General features: G+C 39.0%; 1 protein-coding gene across 1 annotated transcript; it reads right to left on the reverse strand.

The window, feature by feature from the left end:
• On the reverse strand, window positions 1,730-6,721 carry LOC109233714. The gene is made up of 5 exons (XM_019399580.1): window positions 6,485-6,721; window positions 5,672-6,133; window positions 5,355-5,601; window positions 2,104-2,172; window positions 1,730-1,998 (listed from the first exon to the last, which is right to left on the reverse strand). The coding sequence occupies exons 1-5, from the start codon at window positions 6,719-6,721 to the stop codon at window positions 1,730-1,732; spliced, it is 1,284 nt and encodes a 427-aa protein (XP_019255125.1).

The raw sequence follows: 20,862 nt of genomic DNA on the forward strand, positions 1-20,862 counted from the left end.
TTCCCGGGCTTAACTAGCCTTGCAGCGCATTTGACCGCGCATCTGGACGCGCTAATTGGCTGACTTTCTGTTTCTGGGCGCGCTAAAACTAGCGCGGCCGCATATCTGGGAATTGGTCACCCTGTTTCATTCCGAATTTGGAAAAACGTAAAACATGAAAGTTGTATCCCTTTGAGTTAGCTTTCCAACCATATATTGTGGAGCTAAAATGGAGTTCTGAGCGAAAAGTTATGTCTATTTTACTAGACAGTGCGCAATCTGCCTACTTGAGTCTTCGTTCGCTCTAACTATCATCCGCTGACCCCCAAACACGATCCCGGCTTAATTCCTTGAACTTTTACTCAATCTTTAAAGCTCCAAACCACTTGAATTCATTCCATAACATCTATATAGCTCGGAATCACTCCTACAAGGCATAAAACATACAATTAGTGCAAAACACTAGCGATTAAAGCTCAAACTCAATTAAAGTGCAGTAAATTAGAGTGTAATAATCGACTAAAATACGTAATTATAGCCTATCATCAGTTAACACAACAAATCAAGAAGGGATGGTGCATTATTGATACTCCAGCTTTTGTTGTTTTTCTATCCTTTGCTTTGTGGTTGGTAGAGGCGGATTCGAAATTTTAACTCAAATTCTAATCCCTAGATGTCCATCTATTTGTTTTACTTCAAGGTTTATAGTTCAATATTTTTGACAATTTATGTAGGTTTTACACTGATAAAATCATATATATAAGCTAAAAGTTATAGACTTAAATGAACTAGCATCTCCAAATTAGATCCGTGAATGGAATGAGGGAAAAGAGAGGAATAAATCATAGATTTGATGTTACTTTTATCACTGATTTGAGATATTGTCCTTTATCTATGGGCTATAGTGCTAGGTGTCGATTGCTTAAACATTTCACACCCCCACCTTCATAGTATTCGTCAGAAAAAAGGGCCTTTTCTAAAATTCTACATTTTTTCCACATTGAATATATATAATGCTTTTTAGTTAACACTTATCACTTGTCTTTTAAGCTCCTAATTGAAACACTCGCAATCACCAAGCAAAATAGGGTTTTGCATGATGTTCTTAATTGGTGTTAATGTTAAATCTCATTATTGAAGCGTGAGAATGGAGCTTCTGAATGTATCGAAAAAGAAGAAAAAAGACAGTTCTAGAAAAAACCCCAATTATATTAAAACTAACTGAATCATTTACAAGACTAAGCTATATACTATACACTTGACTGCTAAATAACTTAACCACTTAGCCAACTATCATAACTAACATGGCCAAGAGTGCACAACTGTTACCTAATGTCCTTCTCACCCTCTAAGTTGTTAGACTTACAGCTGTCACCAACAGTTACTTTATTCATCTCAACACTCCCTTCAAGCTAGGTGGTGTAAAGATGTTCAAAATACCTAGCTTGGACAGTAAATGATAATTCTGCACGCTGCCAAGTCCTTTGGTCAATGTATCTGCCTCTTGATCTTCTGTTGGAACATATACATGATGGATTGTCCTTCTTGCACCTTTTCCCTTATAAAGTGATAGTCTATCTTTTATATGCTTGGTGCTCTCATGAAATACAGGATTGCTGGCTATTTGCATTGCTGCCTTGCTATCTGTGAACAGCTGAACGGGAATAGAAACTGCAATTCCTAGCTCTTTGAACACTCCCAATAACCAAATCAATTCAGAAATTGTCAGTGCCATGCTTCTATACTCTGACTATGCTGAATCCCTTGCAATTGTATTCTGCTTCTTTGATTTCCATGATATCAATGTGTCACCAAACTTCACCAAATACCCTGTCTCTGATTTTCTTGAATTTGGGCAGCTGGCCCAATCAGTATTACTGTATGCTCTCAAGATCATGTCACCATTTTCACTCATTAGAATGCTTAGCGCTGGCTCATTTTTAATGTACCTTACCAATCTGTATGTTGCTTCTAGATGAGATCTCTTAGGTGCTTGCATAAACTGGCTCAAGATCTGCACTGTATAGGCAATATCAAGCCTTGTCAATGTTAAGTAAAGAAGTTCCCCTATGAGCCTTTGATAACCTTTCAAATATGTAAGTTATGAATCATCATTCAGATCACAATGCGCATCATATTCCACAGTTGTTAGCTTCCTGTTCTGCTCCATTGGTGTTACAGCTGGCTTTGAGCCTGTCAGTCCCAACTCAACTATGAGCTCAATTACATACTTCCTCTGACATAGCAATATACCTTTCTGAGATCTACTTACTTCTATCCTCAAGAAGTACTTCAATGACCCCAAATCTTTAATCCTAAAAACATTGTGAAGTATAGTTTGGGCTTCTTGTATTAAAGTTTCATCATCTCATGTGATGAGAAGATCATCAGCATAGACAAGGATGACGACAAGTCTACTGTGCTTTCTCAAAGTAAACAGAGAATGATCATGTTTGCTTTGGGAAAATCCTGCCAGTAAGAGAGTTTTTGTAAGCTTCAATTTCCATTGTCTTGATGCTTGTTTAAGCCCATATAGTGATTTGAGTAGTTTACAAGCCTTATTCCCCCATTGACTACCAAAAACAGGTGGGAGCTGCATGTAAACCTCCTCTTCCAGGTCACCCTAAAGAAAGGCATTATAGACATCCATTTGGTAAAGATTCCACTGGTTAATAGCAGCCAAAGTAATAACTGCCCTCACTTTAACCATTTTCACCACTGGAGAAAAGGTCTCCTAATAATCTAGACCATCCTGTTGGCTATAGCTGTCACGCCCCGAACCATGGTCTGGGTGTAACACGGCACTCGGTGCCTGACTGCATGTGACCGAGCAAACCAACTGTATGGTTGGATCAACATATGGCATAACTATGAGCTAGAGGTAAATATAAAACATGATGATCTACTAAAGAGTCTGACTGAAATAAAATAAATGCGAAAAATACTGAAAGGTTTGCAAGTATAAACAAGTAGCCGACAAGGCTAAAACATGAAAGCCTGCTAATATCTGACTGACTGGGTTATAGTCTACGAAGCCTCTAAAGAATACTGAAAATGCTAACCGTTTACCGGGACAAGGTCCCCGGTATACCTTATTAACGAAAATGCAATAATGACTGAAAAAGGGAGGGATAATGCCCCGAAAGACTGGGGCTCACCACTAGCTGATACGAGATGTCCTAGCAAGCAGAATCGTCAACCTGTAAATTATAACCTGCATCGCGAGATGCAGGCCCCAAGCAAAAAGGGACGCTAGTACATTTGAATTGCACTGGTATGTAAAACAACTGAAGGAAAGAACTATAAATACGGTAACTGGAACTGATAATTGATAGCTGATAACTGAACTAAACATAGGAAGTAAGGTTATGAATACCCCCTCTTCTGAATGATGAACAACATGTTTATCTGAATATCAAATTGCGGCCTCAGGCCCTATATATATATATATATATATATATATATATATATATATATATATATATATATATATATATATATATATATGCACAAATGCGGCCTCTGGCCCACTACATATACATAACTGCGGCCTCAGGCCCAAAGATGCATAAAGCGTAAACTGCGGCATCAGGCCCAAATATAGGTGTTCAACATTCTAGAATATAAAATTAGGAACTGAGAATCATATTACAATACATGATACTGAAATGCTGAGTCACACTGAGTTACATAATACTGGAATTACTGAATAGGACTAGACGGAGACATGTATTCTTGAACTGATTATGAACATCGAAACTTTAACTGTTTATGACATGCTGAGTAAGCTATATTGAGACTCAGGGACATCAAGCCCAAGTCTATATTGAATACGAACTGAGCTCACAACGTTCAGAATGAAAGTCATGAACGAGTTATGAAGCTGGAGAATAGAAGTTCTACAACTATTCAAGGAATTAGGCTAAACTATATTTCTGAGGCAATTAGTAACGTGGGAAAAGGAACATAATGTAGGGAAAATAATTAACATTCCCAAACATAGAGAGTTAGTCTCACATACCTTAACTTCCTGTTCTTGAGCGTAATACGACATTTGTCAACCCTTTCAACTTTAATCTATAGCAATACAAGTCAAAGGGATTCCATATTAGCTATGATGCTCATGTTTTGGTCACTTAAGTATCTTACCAAATACCTGGTGAGAATAAAGCTTCATAGTCCTTATTAATGGTGTCTCTGCACCCAATAACCCATTCTCTTGTTCCTAGATAAATTCTAAAGTCTCAAATGGTTATAATCAACATTATTCTTTATCACCCATAAAGTAAACAACACCCTTAACCAATAATCAACAATCAACACCCCAAACCTATAATCGTTCATGTTTTTCTATCAAACCCATCAACTCATATCTCATGAACTAGGGTTTAAAATCATTAAACCAATGCTAGAATCAATTAGAGGGTGAAGACATTACCTTTTTGAAGTTCAAACCCTTTGAATTCGAGTTCTAGGCTTCCTTCTCTCAACAATGATGTCCCAATCGAATATCTAATGATATGGAGGGTTTACCCATGTTAATAAGATGTTGGAAAATTGAAAATAACTTAGAATCACCATTAAAACTTACCTTGGGTGGTGGAAGGACCCTTAAGGAGTTAGGTTTTTGAGAGTTCCCCTTTCTAGAGCAAGTTTTTATGTTTTGGAGCTGTGGGAGACAAAGTAGGGCTTTAAAACGATCCCCCACGAGCGCGCCTGCGCACCTGTAGACCTGACCTCGCTGCTGACCGCGCAAAACGGCAGTAACACTGCCTCAAAAGAAGCGCGGCCGCGCTAGGGGCGCGCTCAGGGCGCGCATATCGCATATTGTTCTGTAAAACGCGCATAACTTTTTGCACAGAGATCCGTTCGGGCTCTATAATATATCGTTGGAAAGCTATTTCAAAGGCTTACAACTTTCGTGTTTTGTGTTTTCCCAAATAACTTAGAAGCTTTTCACTTAACCTCCTGAAAGACTGATCTTTTTGTAAACTTCGTAGATTTTATCGAATCTTGTACACTTCACTCTTCGTCTTGATTCTAATTAACTATTTCCACCAATAATCATACCAATGGAACTTCACATGTCCAAAATATGACCTTACCACTCATTTAACACATTCACACCTAAGCTGAATTTACGGGGTGTTACATTATCTCCCCCTTGGAATCATTCATCCTCGAATGATGGTCCTGGTTGCAACTACGACTATCTATGGACATTAAACGGGCGTGATGGTGATATGCAAATATTGAAATATCATGAATACATGTACATCAAACTGAACGAGTACGTGATAATTGAATACTAAGCTGAGTAAGTACTGAAGGACATGGAGATTATAATATAAGGCCTGAATGGAAAGGTTAATTACCTTCCACATTTTCCGTTTGCTCTTCAAAGAGATGGGGATATCTAGACTTCATGTCCCCTTCGGCTTCCCGTGTAGCCTCTTCAACCTTTTGATTTCTCCAAAGCACTTTTACTGAAGTAATTTTCTTAGTTCTGAGCTTGCGGATTTGACGATCAAGAATAGCCACTGGAATTTCCTCACAAGACAGGCTGTCTTTAACCCCTATAATCTCCGTAGGAACCACAAGTGATGGGTGTCCCATGAATTTCTTCAACATGGACACATGAAACACTGGGTGTATAGTAGCTAGTTCTTGTGGCAATTCTAACTCAAGCTACCTGTCCGATCCTTCGCAGGATTCTATATGGCCCAATATAGCGGGGACTAAGCTTCCCCTTCTTCCCAAATCTCATAACTCCTTTCATGGGCGATATTTTCAGAAACACCCAATCATCAACTTGGAACTCTAAGTCTCTACGCCGCACGTCCGAATAGGACTTTTGGCGACTTTGAGTCGTCTTCAAATGCCTTTGTATCAATTTGACTTTCTCTATAGCCTGATAGACCAAATCGGGTCCTAACAACTCCGCTTCTCCGACTTCGAACCGACCAATTGGTGATCTACACCTTCGCCCATACAGAGCTTCGTACGGTGCCATCTTGATACTAGAGTGATAGCTGTTATTATAAGCAAACTCAATGAGAGGTAGATGATCGTCCCAATTACCTTTAAAATCAATAACACACACCCTCAACATATCCTCAAGAGTCTGAATGGTGCGTTCCGCCTGGACATCTATCTGAGGATGAAAAGCGATGTTGAGGTTCAACCTTGTGCCTAATCCCTTCTGAAAGGATTTCCAAAAGTTCGGTGTGAACTGAGCACCATGATCTGAGATAATGGACAAAGGAGTCCCATGCAATCGGACAATTTTTTTGATATACAACTTGGCATAATCCTCGGCCGAATCTGTACTCTTCACTGGCAAGAAGTGAGCTGACTTGGTAAGTCGGTCTACAATCACCCAAATCGAATCATGCTTCCGAAACGAGCGAAGTAGACCTGTCATGAAGTCCATGTTTATCATCTCCCATTTCTAAACGGGAATTTCTATATTCTGAGTAAAACCGCCAGGTCTCTGGTGTTCGACTTTCACCTGTTGATAATTTGGACACATAGCCACGAAATCTGCTATATTCTTTTTCATATCGTTCCACCAATAAACCTCCTTAAGATCATGATACATCTTTGTGGAGCCTGGGTGAATAGAATACCCGGAATTGTGGGCATCTGACATAATCCGCTCTCTGAGCCCATCTACGTCTGGAACGCATAGCCTGCCTCTGTACCTCAAGGTATCATCATCTCCCCCTTGTTCAAAAGCCATAGTCTTGTGTTTGTGAATTCCTTCCTTCAGCTGCAATAAGTATGGATCACTGAACTGTTTTTCCTTTACTTCAGCTACTAAGGAGGATTCAGCCATGTTCTAGAGAACAACGCCACCATCTTCGAAGTCCAAAAGTCGAACTCCTAGACTTGCTAAGCGATGGACTTCCTTCATCATAGTTCGCTTGTCTGCCTCAACATGAGATAAGCTTCCCATAGAATGCCGACTAAGAGCATCGGCTACAACATTTGCTTTCCCCGGATGATAGAGGATATAAACATCATAATCTTGAAGATGTACTGGAGACTCTTGTGATCTGTAAAAATGTCAACATGTACCCCATACAAATAATGGCGCCAGATCTTAAGCGCAAACACCACAACTGCTAATTCAAGATCATGAGTCGGATAGTTCTTCTCTTGAGCATTGAGTTGTCTCGGCGCGTAGGCTATGACTTTACCGTACTGCATTAATACACACCCAAGACCAACCCCTGAAGCATCACAATAAACAACAAACCCTTCGGTTCCTTCCAGTAGTGTCAGGACTGGAGCTGAAGTCAACCTCTTCTTTAACTCCTCAAAACTTTTCTCGCACGCATCCGACCATTGAAACTTGACTTTCTTCTGAGTTAACCTGGTCAAAGGGGACGAGATAGAAGAAAATACCTCTACGAAACGTCTATAATAGCCGGCTAGACCCAAGAAACTTCTTATATCGGATACTAAGGTGGGTCTAGGCCAATTCATCACTGCCTCTATTTTCTGAAAGTCCACCTTCACGCCTTCCCCTGAGATGACATGGCCTAAAATCGCTACCGATTTCAACCAGAATTCACACTTAGAAAATTTTGCATACAGCTTGTGATCCTGCAGTGTATGCAACACAATTCTGAGATGTTCTGCATGGTCAGTCTCGCTACGGGAATAAATCAAGATGTCATTAATAAACAGGATAACAAAAAAATCAAGATAAGGCTTGAAGACCCTATTCATAAGGTCCATGAAAGCTGCTGGTGCATTCGTTAAACCGAATGACAATACCAAAAATTCGAAATGCCCGTATCGAGTCCTGAAAGTTGTTTTTGGATATCAACTTCCTTAACCTTCAACTGACGGTATCCTGATCTGAGGTCAATCTTGGAATAACACTGGGCACCCTGAAGTTGATCGAACAGATCATCTATTCTGGGAAGAGGGTAGTTGTTCTTGATGGTGACTTTATTCAACTGACGATAGTCAATGCACATACGCAACGACCCATCCTTCTTTCGGACAAACAAGATCAGTGCACCCCAGGGTGAGACACTTGGCCTTATAAATGCCTTATCTAGAAGATCTTTCAACTGGACTTTTAACTCTTTCAACTCTGCTAGAGCCATTCTATAAGGCTGGATAGATATCGGCTTAGTGCTTGGAAGTAGATCAATTCCAAAGTCAATCTCTCTATCGGGAGGGATTCCAGGGAGATCATCGGGAAACACTTCTGGGAACTCATTTACAATTGGCACCGACTGGAGAGTGGGAATCTGAACATCTGTATCCTTAACTCGAACCAGGTGATAGATATATCCTTTGGAGATCATCTTTCTGGCTTTAAGATAGGAAATAAACCTACCCCTAGGTGTTACTACATCACCCTTCCATTCTAAGACTGGTTCGCCGGGAAATTCAAAACTTACTATTTTGGTTCTACAACCCACTGTGGCATAACATGTCTCTAACCAATCCATGCCCATGATCACATCGAAGTCTACCATCTCCAATTCTACTAAGTCTGCTACAGTAAGATGATGATACACTTTGACTGGACATCCCCTAAAGACACACCTTGCTATAATTGATTCTCCAACTGGAGTGGACACTTCAAAGGGTTCACAAAACTTTTCTGGTTCTTTCCCAAATTTCTTAGCAATATATGGGGTTACATAAGATAGGGTGGACCCCGGATCTTTAAGAGCATAGACATCAATAGTGAATATTGTTAGCATACCTGTGACAACATCTCCACGAGCCTCTGTATCCTGATGGCCTGCCAGTGCATGCAAGCGGTTTTGACCACCGCCCTACATTATTAGACTTTGTTGCACCGCGCCCTTGTTGGGCCTGAGAGTTATGATGGGTTGCTGAATTAGTGGAATGAGCTACATTGCCTTTATTGTTCTGCTTTACTGATAGACAATCCCTCAAAAAATGGCCCTGCTGACCTCACCCAAAGCAACCATTTATGCCCAAACGACACAACCCTGGGTGCCTCTTACCACACGTATTGCAAATAGGGTAACCAGGGACTCTGTAGCCCACACTAGCCTGTGACTATGAGTCTGCTGTTCTGAAATTCTGGTTTTTCTTGTTAAACTTTGACCTCTGAACCGGTGCACTAGCTGAAGATGGAGCAGGTCCTGATTTTGATTTCTTGAAAAACTGGCGATTTCCTCCTGCTTGAGATCCCCCATGGTTGAAATTTCCTGCAGACTTAGCTCTCTTGCTGAATTCCCTCTCCTTCTCTCTCTGTAGCCGCTCTTCTTCCTTCAACCTGTCTTCTTTCCCTTGAACAAAGGCAACCATCTTAGTGATGGTCATGTCATTATTCTGAGCAACTATATTAGCATCAGCAAACAAATCATCTGTAAGTCCCAACACAAACCGCCTAACTCTGGCCCTCAAATCACGTACCATTTACAGAGCATACTTGGCCAGAGAGACGAACTTGAGGTAGTAATCATTCACACTCATATCATTCTGTCTGAGTCTCTCAAACACCAAGGCCTTAGCTTCCAAGACCTCAATAGGCAGAAAGTGCTCAAGGAACGCATCTGCAAACTCCTTCCAAATTGCAAGAGCCGCATCCTCCCCTCGGGACTCTTCCCATGTTTCATACCAAGTGTTGGCAACATCCTTCAGCTGATACGCAGCAAGCTCTACTGCCTCAGTGTCTGTAGCATGCACCACTCAAAATATCTTCTGAACCTCATCAATGAAGTTTTGCGGATCCTCATACTTTCTGGACCCTGTGATGACGGGAGGATTCATGTTGAGGAATTCCCTAGACCTGGAACTACCCGTCTCATGAACATCACTTGTTCCCTGCCTTTGAGCCTGAGTAGCAACAATCTGGTTAAGCAACTGGATAGCTCCCCAAACATCCATGTCTGAAGCACTGGGCACTAAGCCCGATGTAACCCCCTGAGCCGGCGTGTCCTCCTCCTGAGCAGCATTAGTTATGGCCCCCTAGCTAGTAGCTGAGGCCCTCCTCGTGTACTTTATTTTTGCAAGCATTTTTTTTACTTCTGAAATACGCAATTCACACGGGTTAGAAAGATTCCTGAAAGCATAGCTCTAACTGCACGATCTAGAGTATAAAAGAAACGGAACAATCCTAAATGTCTTGGTGGTCAACTATTTACACGTGTGGCGCGCACACATACATAAAAGAGACCCCACTGGACACGACTTAATAGACTCCCTAGGACTCTTGAACCTAGTGCTCTGATACCAAGCTTTGTCATGCCCCGAACCATGGTCTGGGTGTAACACGACACTCGATGCCTGACTGCATGTGACTGAGCGAACCAACTATATGGCTGGATCAACATGTGGTATAACTATGAGCTAGAGGTAAATATAAAATATGATAATCTACTAAAGAGTCTGATTGAAATATCATAGATGCTAAAAATACTGAAAGGTCTACAAGTATAAACAAGTAGCCGACAAGGCTAACACATGAAAGCCTGCTAATATCTGACTGACTGGGTTATAGTCTATGAAGCCTCTAAAGAATACTGAAAATGCTAACTGTTTACCGGGACAAGGTCCCTGGTATACCTTATTAACGGAAATACTATAATGACTGAAAAAGGGAGGGATAACGCCCCGAAAGATTGGGGCTCACCACTAGCTGATACGAGATGTCCTAGCAAGCAGAATCGTCAACCTGTAAATCGTTACCTACATCGCGAGATGCAGGCCCTAGGCAAAAAGGGACGTCAGTACATTTGAATTGCACTGGTATGTAAAACAACTGAAGGAAAGAACTGTAAATACGGTAACTGAAATTGATAACTGATAGCTGATAACTGAACTAAACATAGGAAGTAAGGTTATGAATACTCCCTCTTCTGAATGATGAACAACCTGTTTATTTGAATATATATATATATATATATATATATATATATATATATATATATATATATATATATATATATGCACAATACGGCTTCGGGTCCAAGCATATGTATACATAACTGCGGCCTCAGGCCCAAATACAGGTGTTCAACATTCAAGAATATAAAATCAGGAACTGAGAATCATATTACAATACATGATACTGAAATGCTGAGTCACACTAAGTTACATAATACTGGAATACTGAATAGGACTAGACTGAGACATGTATTCTTGAACTGATTATGAATACTAAACTTTAACTGTATATGACATGCTGAGTAAGCTATACTGAGACTCAGGGACATCAAGCCCAAGTCTATATTGAATACGAACTGAGCTCATAACGTTCAGAATGAAAGTCATGAACGAGTTATGAAGCTGGAGAATAGAAGTTCTACAACTATTCAAGGAATTAGGCTAAACTATATTTCTGAGACAATTAGTAACGTGGGAAAAGGAACATAATGTAGGGAGAATTATTAACATTCCCAAACATAGAGAGCTAGCCTCACATACCTTAACTTCCTGCTATTGAGCGTAATACAACGTTTGTCAACCCTTTCAACTTTAATCTATAGCAATACAAGTCAAAGGGATTCCATATTAGCTATGATGCTTATGTTTTGGTCACTTAAGTATCTTATCAAAAACTTGGTGAGAATAAAGCTTCATAGTCCTTATTAGTGGTGTCTCTAGACCCAATAACCAATTCTCTTGTTCCTAGATAAATTCTAAAGTTTCAAATGGTTATAATCAATATTATTTTTTATCACCCATAAAGTAAACAACACCCTTAACCAATAATTAACAATCAACACCCCAAACCTATAATCGTTCATACTTTTCTATCAAACCCATCAACTCATATCTCTGAACTAGGGTTTAAAATCATTAAATCAATGCTAGAATCAATTAGAGGGTGAAGATATTACCTTTTTGAAGTTCAAACCCTTTAAATTCGAGTTCTAGGCTTCCTTCTCTCAACAATGATGTCCCAATCGAATATCTAATGATATGGAGGGTTTACCCATGTTAATAAGATGTTAAAAATCAAAATTAACTTAGAATCACCATTAAAACTTACCTTGGGTGGTGGAAGAACCCTTAAGGAGTTAAATTTTTGAGAGTTTCCCTTTCTAGAGCAAGTTTTTATGTTTTGGAGCTGTGGGGGACGAAGTAGGGCTTTAAAATGACCCCCCATGAGCACGCCCGCGCACCTGTAGACCTGACCGCACTACTGACCGCGCAAAAGGGCAGTAACACTGCCTCAAAAGAAGCGCGGCCGCGCTAGGGCCGCGCTCAGGGCGCGCATATCGCATACTGTTCTGTAAAACGCACATAAATTTTTGCACAGAGATCCGTTCAGGCTGCATAATATATCATTGGAAAGATATTTCAAAGGCCTACAACTTTCATGTTTTGAGTTTTCCCAAATACCTTACATGTCTTTTACTAGACCTCCTGCAAGTCTGATCTTTTGTACACTTCGTAGATTTTATCAAATCTTGTACACTTCACTCTTTGTCTTGATTCTAAATTAACTATTTCCACCCATAATCATACCAATGGAACTTCACATATGTAAAATATAACCTTAACACTCATTTAACACATTCACACCTAAGCCGAATTCACGGGGTGTTACAATAGCCCTTTGCAACCATCCTAGCTTTGAATCTTTCAACCTCTCCATTTGATTTGTATTTGATCTTGTACACCCATCTACATCCAATGGGAACTTTCCCCTTAGTTATGTCAACTACCTCCCAGGTATTGTTCACAACAAGAGCATCAACCTCTACCTTCATTGCCTCAACCTATCTAGGGTCCTTCATAGCCTTCATATAAGATGTTGGTTCTTCCTTTAATATAGCAGCAAAAAAAGACCTATAGCCTTTTGAGATAGAACTGCAACTTAGGTAATTGGACATAGGGTACACAGTTTGAGGATGAACTTCTTTTTCCTGGACAAACATAATCTTTCAACCATGTTGGAGGTCAAAAATCCCTTGAAGATCTTCCGGACTGTAGTTCTGGTTCTGCAATGACTACTGAACATCAGGAGCTTGATCATCATCAGCTACTACCTCATTCTCATGAGTCTGTTCAGTTTGTGGCATATGTTGATTCTCAAGTAGTACTTCAGGTACGTTGGATGTATTTTGTGTTTCAGCCACCTCCTTTGCATGTTGAGTTTCCATATGAATAAGACAAGCTTGATGGACTATCTGATCATCCTGCAATTCTAGAAACAAAAGAGAGTCTGCAGTTCTCTTCATGGATTGAAAAGGAAAGATATGAAGGTCAAATCTCTGATCACAAAAGAACTTCTTCCCCTTGAGATCATATAGCTTGTAACCCTTCTATGATATTGAGTATCCCATATGAACTGCAGCTATTGCTCTTGGTGAAAACTTATCAACCTTTCTTGTGACTGTAGCATAACATAGACAACCCATGGTCCTTAAATGTAACAAGCTTGGCTTAGCTTTATGAAAAAATTCATATGGATACTTGCCACCTAAGACCGAGGACGGTACTCTGTTGATAAGGTAAACTACTGTTAGCACACAATCTCTCCAAAAATGCAATGGGATGCTTTCCTAAAATCACAAGGCCCTTGAAACCTCTAAAATATGCTTTTGTCTACTCTCCACCACTTTATTTTGTTGTGGAGTGTGTGGACAACTGCTCTGGTGAATGCACCACAACCTGCTAATAAATCTCTACACTCTTTGCTAAAAATTCTGCACTATTATCAGTTCTCAGCATTTTAACATCCTTTCAAAACTGCACATGCACTAGTTTAAAAAGGGATCTCAATAAGACAATGGTGTCACATTTCAATTTTATTAGAAATACCCAAATCATTTTGAGTGATCATCTACAAGTGTTAGGAAATACCTATTTCTATTATATGTAGGAACTCTATATGGACTCCAAATGTCCACATGAACTAATTGAAAAATATATGCAGCTCTACTGTTGCTAAGAGTAAATGGTTTTCTTGTTTTTCTAGCCAATGGACATACAGTACAACTTTCGAGACTACAGGTTGATATTTCCTTATTCTTAAAAAAAATAAGCTTCTTCATGATCACTGCGGGTATGTGTCCAAGCCTTTTGTGCCAGGTGAATATGTTAGTTTTTATCTCTACTGCAAAACAACTCCTAATTCTTTGTGCTTCCTTATTCCTGTCAATCTTCCTTGGGATCAGGAGATAAAGGCCACCTCTTTCCTTACCAATCCCCTTCACCCTCCCAGTGTACAGGCCTTAGAACACACAGAATGTTGAAAAATAGTTCACTGAGCACTGCAACTCCCTTGTTAGTTTTGAAACTGATAACAAATTATACTTAAACTCAGGCACACACAGCACATCATGGACTGTACCATTTTTTGTGAGATTGTAGCTACCTTGATAAGTAACAGGGACAGACTTACCATTTGGAAGGTGCACATTACCTCTCTTATGTTCAGGTAAATTGGTCACATTATGCACCAAATTATGATTTGAAGTCATATGATTAGTTGCTCCAGTATCTATAATCCAAGGATCTCTGCAATTTTCAAAAAATTGTGAAGCATCATTACCTACCATGTTAGCCATGTGATCCTCTGCCTTCTCTTTGTTTAACAACCTCATTATCTGCCCATATTGCTCTTCAGTGAAGAAATTAGTCATTTCTTGAGGCACTTCAGCCTTACCTTTGGACATGGCATTCTCTTGCCTATGATTGTTATCACTCACAACTGCATTTGCTTGTCTGTACTGCTGATTCCTCTTTCCCTTAAAGCCCGGTGGATATCCATGTAGCTCATAACAATATTCTTTTATATGATCCGTGAATCGACAATACTCATAATACAAATTGCTAAATTTCTTAAACTTTGTAGGTTTTTCCCTAGCACTCATGAATGTTGTGGAATCATCCATATCACTTGCCAGATTAACTTTGGAATTAGATGTACAGACTTTCCTCTGATTTTGCTCATTTATTAACATTGCAAAGACACAATTTTACTGAGGGTGATGGAGATTGCAGTAAAATTTAACTTCTAATAGCTCCATATGATTCATTTAATCCCATTAAAAATAAAAAAGCTTTTGTTGATATAGATGCTTAATAAAGTCCCTTGTTCCAGCAGTTACAGGAAGTGAAGGAATTAAAGATCCATATTCATCCCATAGAGATTTCAACCTTGAATGATAAACAAAAATGTTAGAGGTACCTTGAGAAATTGTGGCTATCTCTCGTTGAAGGTTATAGACTCTTGAACCGTTAACTTTGTTGAAACGGTCCTCTAAATCTAGCCAGACTTCATGAGAGTTTTTAGCATAAACGATTCCAGTAATCAACTCTGGTGAAACAGTATTCATGGTCCATGTTAGGACTGTTGCACTGACTCGCTGCCAATCCTCTCCTAAATCTTCAGTGACGTACAAGTCCGTCAATGAACCCTAGCTTTCGCTTTGCTCGCAATGCAATCACCATCGCTTTGCTCCAAACTGAATAGTTCTCAGTTTCTTTCAGCTGAATCGAGATGATTACGTTACTAGGATTGTCTCACTGCTGCAAAAATAATGGATGCCTGGGGTGATCAATGTCCAACGTCGTCATTGTTGAGCTTCAAAACATCTGAAAAGACAATTGACTGCTTTCAACTGAACAAAATCAATTTCTCCAGAATTAGAAAGTATGAAACGAATCTGAGCTCTAATCGACCCACTCAAGCTCTGATACCATGTTAAATCTCACCATTGAAGCGTGAGAATGGAGCTTCTGAATGTATTGAAGAAGAAGAGAAAAGATGGTCCTAGAAGGAACCCCAATTGTATTAAAACTAACTGAATCATTTACAAGACTAAGTACACATACTATACACTTGACTGCTAAATTAACTTAACCTCTTAGCCTACTGACATAACTAACTTGACCAAGAGTGCACAACTATCACCTAATATCCTTCTCACCCTCTAAGTTGTTAGACTTACAGTTGTCACCAGCTATTACTTTAGTCATCTCAACAGTTAAATTTAATTTGTTAAATATAGATCACTACAAGAAATAAGTCTTTCCATATGTAAATCCAGAAGTGGGTTATTATATGTTTGAGATGTATACTCTCTGGCTGCAATATTTAGTATATCAGAATAATAAATAAAAATTTATAAAGAAATATTAAACTACTTATGATCTCAATGTTTTTGGCTTGAAGTCATTCATATAACAATACTATAGATTTCAAATGACACCAAAAATAGATTTGAGAATGGCTTGGCCATTCAACGAAGAGAAGGGCCCGAAACTGTATTTAAAAAAAATCTTTTAAAACAAATAAATTCCGACATGATTTGAATGAGTTACAATTTTTAAATAAACTAGGAAGTTATGGTGCCTCATCACAATATTTATTTAAGCTTAGTTGGGGAGCATAATTTTTCTTCCACCAAAGTGTTGGGAAGTTGAAAATTTACTCCATCTTCGCTCACATCATTAAATGCTCCACTTAATTAATTGGATTTACGCACTTATGTCTCAGTAATCATCAACATTCCCTCCTGAAAAAGCAACTAGCATCCTATTAACCTATAAATTAAGAATTAGACCTAGGTTATAACATGTTTTTCACGTGCAACGTTGCACTCGTTATATTAATCTTATCTTCTAAAGCTTAACATTTTGTCACCAATTAGTCTAACTTCGACTTTTAAAGCAGCTCATGAGGTGAAGGTTGCAGAGTACTCCCTCCGGTTCACAATAAGTGACCAATTTGCCTTGGGCACACCCATTAAGGAATACTAAATTCTAAGCGAAAATAATTAGTGTGACTAAACTACCCTTCATTAAATGTTGCACCCTAGTTATAGTAGTACTTCTTCAAATGTGAGGAGTAAATGACTTTTTAGGGAGACGTACATAAGGGTAATTTTGAAAAAACAAATTGAATTTTTTCTTGATTATATAAATAGACACTTATTTTGGACCAAAATAAAAAAGCAAATTGATCACTTATTGTGGACGTTATTATACACTGAGCAAATGTTCCTCTCTTTGAGATTGGAATCATAATATGCTCCTCATATTAAATACAGACGCAAATTTTAAATTTTTCCTTCTGTAGCAATATAAGTGACGTGCTAGAAAATCAGTTCAAATATGCTTTACATAATGGAAAAGGGAAGAGATTTAACTTTTTACGAAAAAGATATTAAGTACATGAATCATTTATCACAGTGCCTTAGCAACTTAATCACAAATATGAAGAAAAATGAATAACACGTGGATTAATTCACAAAGGAGGTATTGTCATTTATCAACACACTGTCATCACGGAATTCGTTGACGCAAAGACACAAAACAAGTCACAACAACAATGTTCAATCAAAGAATGAGAAATAGAGAAAAAACAAAATACCCCACTAAGTTAAATAATATGCAACTAATTAGGATTTTACTAATTTTGTAAAGTGTTCGTACCAATTGAGTTCAAAATTTGTACTAGTTTTTATCAATTTTCGAAAAACTAGCTGTTTGTGATGGTTTGACCTCAATCTAAAAGTTTTAAAGCTAGACCACCATTTGCCCCATTTATGTTCTATTCTGACTTTTAATTAACAAAGTGGAGTTTGCTTACATAAGCACTAATCACTTTCATTAGTGAGTTGCATTATTTGTCTAAACCCAGTGCTCAACCAGTCGCGTTAGTTGAGCGCAACATAAGTGCATCAACATTTTATGTTGTCGGAAGATTCAAATACGCCTCTATCTTGCACTAAGAATTATATATATAAAAATAAAAGGGATACTCAAGTTATAGTATAGTATCGTAATATATTTTTCAAACATATATATATATATATATATATATGTGTGTGTTTGTGTGCGTAAGAATTTACTAAATAGTATATTTGAACTCTTAATTAACATGCGTTCAGAACTAAAATCAAAAAGGTCATATACATTAAGTTTAAATGTTGGGATCCATCTCTGCTTATAAATCTTACTTCCCGGATATATGCAACGTACATGCTTCTTGCTGTTCGTAAAATGCAGTTTAATTTCCCTAGTTTGCGAGAGGTCACGTTTCAAATTGGGTGTGTCCATGTTCTATTGAATTGAACAACTTAAATCTGGTTGGAATGTGATTCATTGCCCCAATCTCCTCATATTTTTACATAAAGGTTAATTTGTAATGAAGATCAAAGTTGAGCTCGAGCTTGAGCTCTAATGGCGGAATAGAAGTTTCTAGAAGAAAGCTCTGAATCTATGGAAGAGAGAAAAAACATTCATTCAAGAATAATCTGATTACAAGACTAACTATCTGTATATATACCTCTCTCTATCTACTACTACATTACTGATCTAAGACACTAAGAAGAAGGTGAGCACTAACTAACTCTAACTAACCCTTCCGTAAATTAGTTATAACTAACTAAAAACCACATGTGCCTCTCACGTGCGACTTTCTTCAATATTCCCCCTCAAGCTAGATGGTGCGAACAGGTTGTGCATCCCTAGCTTGTTCATAAGATACACACGCTGTGATTTGTCCAGAGCTTTGGTAAACAAGTCTGCCTCGTGATCTTTTGACATCACATATCTGGTCTTTACGATTTGGAGTTTTTCTCTGATAAAATGCAGGTCTATCTCAATATGTTTGTTCGCTCATGGAATATGGGATTTGCAGCAATTTGAATTGCTGCTTTGCTGTCACAATTCAGCTCGACTGGTAGGTCAACTTCTGCACCCATTTTCTACAAAGTCAAGTCAGCCATAGATTTTCTGGACACCAGCTGCCATACTTTTGTACTCAGGTTCTGCTGAACTTCGCGATACTGTGCACTGCTTCTTTGACTTCCATGACACCAAGGAGTCCCCTAGCTTCATCACATACCCCGTTACTGATCTTCTAGAGACTGGACAAGATGCCCAATTTGCATCACAAAATGCAGTAAGCTTGGTCGACTGATTTGAGCTCATCAACGGTCCTTGTCCTGGAGCACCCTTGATGTATTTGACTACTCTAATTGATGCATCCATGTGTGATCTTTTAGGACAGTGCATAAACTGACTAAGCACATGTATTGCATAACATATGACCGACCTTGTCATTGTGAGATACACTAGTTTCACTACTAATCTTTGATAGGGTCCTGCAGCTCCTAGCTTCTCAGCTCCTTCATAGTTGTTTTGCTTGTCATATTCAGCTGTAGTGAGTCTCTGGTTACATTCCATTGGTGTGTTTGCTGGCTTTGATCCTGTCAATCCAAGATCATTAATCAACTCCAGCGCAAACTTCCTTTGATTCATCAAGATTCCCTGCTTTGACCTTGCTATCTCAATTCCAAGAAAGAACCTCAATTCTACCAGGTCTTTGATTTTGAAGCTATGTTGCAGTATGCCTTTTGCCTCTAAAATCATTAGTTGATTATTCCTAGTAATAAGAAGGTCATCTACATACACTAAAATGATTACCATTCCTGTGCCCCTTTTTTGTAAACAATGAGTAATCAAAGTGGCTCTGTGTGAAGCCTGAGTTGATAAGTGATTCAGTCAACTTCAAGTTCCACTGTCGAGAAGCTTGTTTCAAGCCATACAGGGATTTATGCAGCCTACATACTCCCCCCCCCCCCTTCCCCGGCTAGGAAATCCCTGTGGTAAGCACATGTATACCTCCCAAGTCAAATCCCCTTGGAGAAATGCATTGTAAACATTCATTTGATGTAATTTCCAGTTGTGTGTTGTAGCTAATGCTAGGGCAACTCTGACTGTTACCATTTTAACCACTGGGGAAAAGGTGTCTTGGTTATCTAGTCCCTCTATCTGGTTGTATCCTTGTGCCACTAGCCTTGCCTTGAACCTTATTATCTCACCATTTTCTTTGTACTTTATCTTGAATACCCATTTACATCCAATAGGTACCTTGCCTTGTGGTAGGTCCACTAGTGACCAAGTGCCATTTTCCTTAAGTACCTTTAGCTCTTGATCCATTGCTTGTATCACCTAGGGTCTGTCATTGCTTCCTCATAACTGTGAGGTTCTTTGGTGGTAGTGAATTTGGACAGACAAATCTGGTAGCTGGCTGAGAGAGCTTGGTGGCTAAGGTACTCTTCCAAAGGATATCTGCAGACTACCTTTGCTGAATGTTTTGTGGAGGTTCCTTTCACTATATAATCCTGCATCCAGATGGGTTCTTTCACTGTCCTGGTTGATTTTCTCAGTTGTTCTTCACCTCTAGGAAGCCTAGAGTCTGTTAAAGGGATGACTGGATGGCCTTGATTATTGGCATGTGCATTGGCTGATGGTACTTGTTGAGGAACAAAATTCTCTCCTTGTGAGTGTTGTTTTGAGTCTGCTGAAGGTGAAATCTCTGAGTGTTATTGTGAGTCTACTGAAGGTGAAATTGCAGGGGTTGGGATCATTCCTTCTGGTGTTGCTGCAGCTTGTGTTGGCTCCTCAAGTGATATCTCTTTGCTGGGGGAATCAGTGTGTTATCACACCTTTTGGGTAAACCTGTAGTCTTCCTTCTTTCAGCAACTAGAAGGGAAATATGTGGTCCACTAATGTAATATTCCTGCTAATAAAAAATTGGTTAGTTAAAATATTATAGAGTTTGTATCCCTTTTGTGTAGAGGAGTATCCCATTAAGACAACTCCTGTAGATCTTGGCTGCAAACTAATCACCTCCTCCTATTTTGCTGGCAAACCATAAACAGCCTATAGTCCTCATTCATTGCAAAGATGGTGATCTTCCATATAGGATCTCAAATGAAGATCTTCCTCCCAATACTAACAAAGGAAGTCTGTTGATTATATAAACAGCAGCTTGAACACATTCTCCCCAAAACTTCAAGGCTAGATGACCTTGAAGTCTTACTACTCTAGCCACCTCTATGATGTGTCTGTGTTTTCGTTCAACCACCCCATTTTGTTGTGGGGTGTGCACACATGAACTCTGGTGGA

Source organism: Nicotiana attenuata, chromosome 10 (assembly GCF_001879085.1).
Source record: "Nicotiana attenuata strain UT chromosome 10, NIATTr2, whole genome shotgun sequence".
In the NCBI taxonomy this organism is placed as follows: domain Eukaryota; kingdom Viridiplantae; phylum Streptophyta; class Magnoliopsida; order Solanales; family Solanaceae; genus Nicotiana; species Nicotiana attenuata.

Bases quoted from the DNA above. Each gene is read 5' to 3' on its own strand.
- LOC109233714 (XM_019399580.1), bottom strand. From the start codon at position 6,721: ATGGCTTTTGAACAAGGGGGAGATGATGATACCTTGAGGTACAGAGGC. The intron at 5,602-5,671 runs GTAGCTTGAGTT...TCCATGTTGAAG, and splicing joins TCCTGCGAAGGATCGGACAG to AAATTCATGGGACACCCATC. The intron at 1,999-2,103 runs GTGATCTGAATG...TTGCCTATACAG, and splicing joins TGTGGAATATGATGCGCATT to TGCAGATCTTGAGCCAGTTT.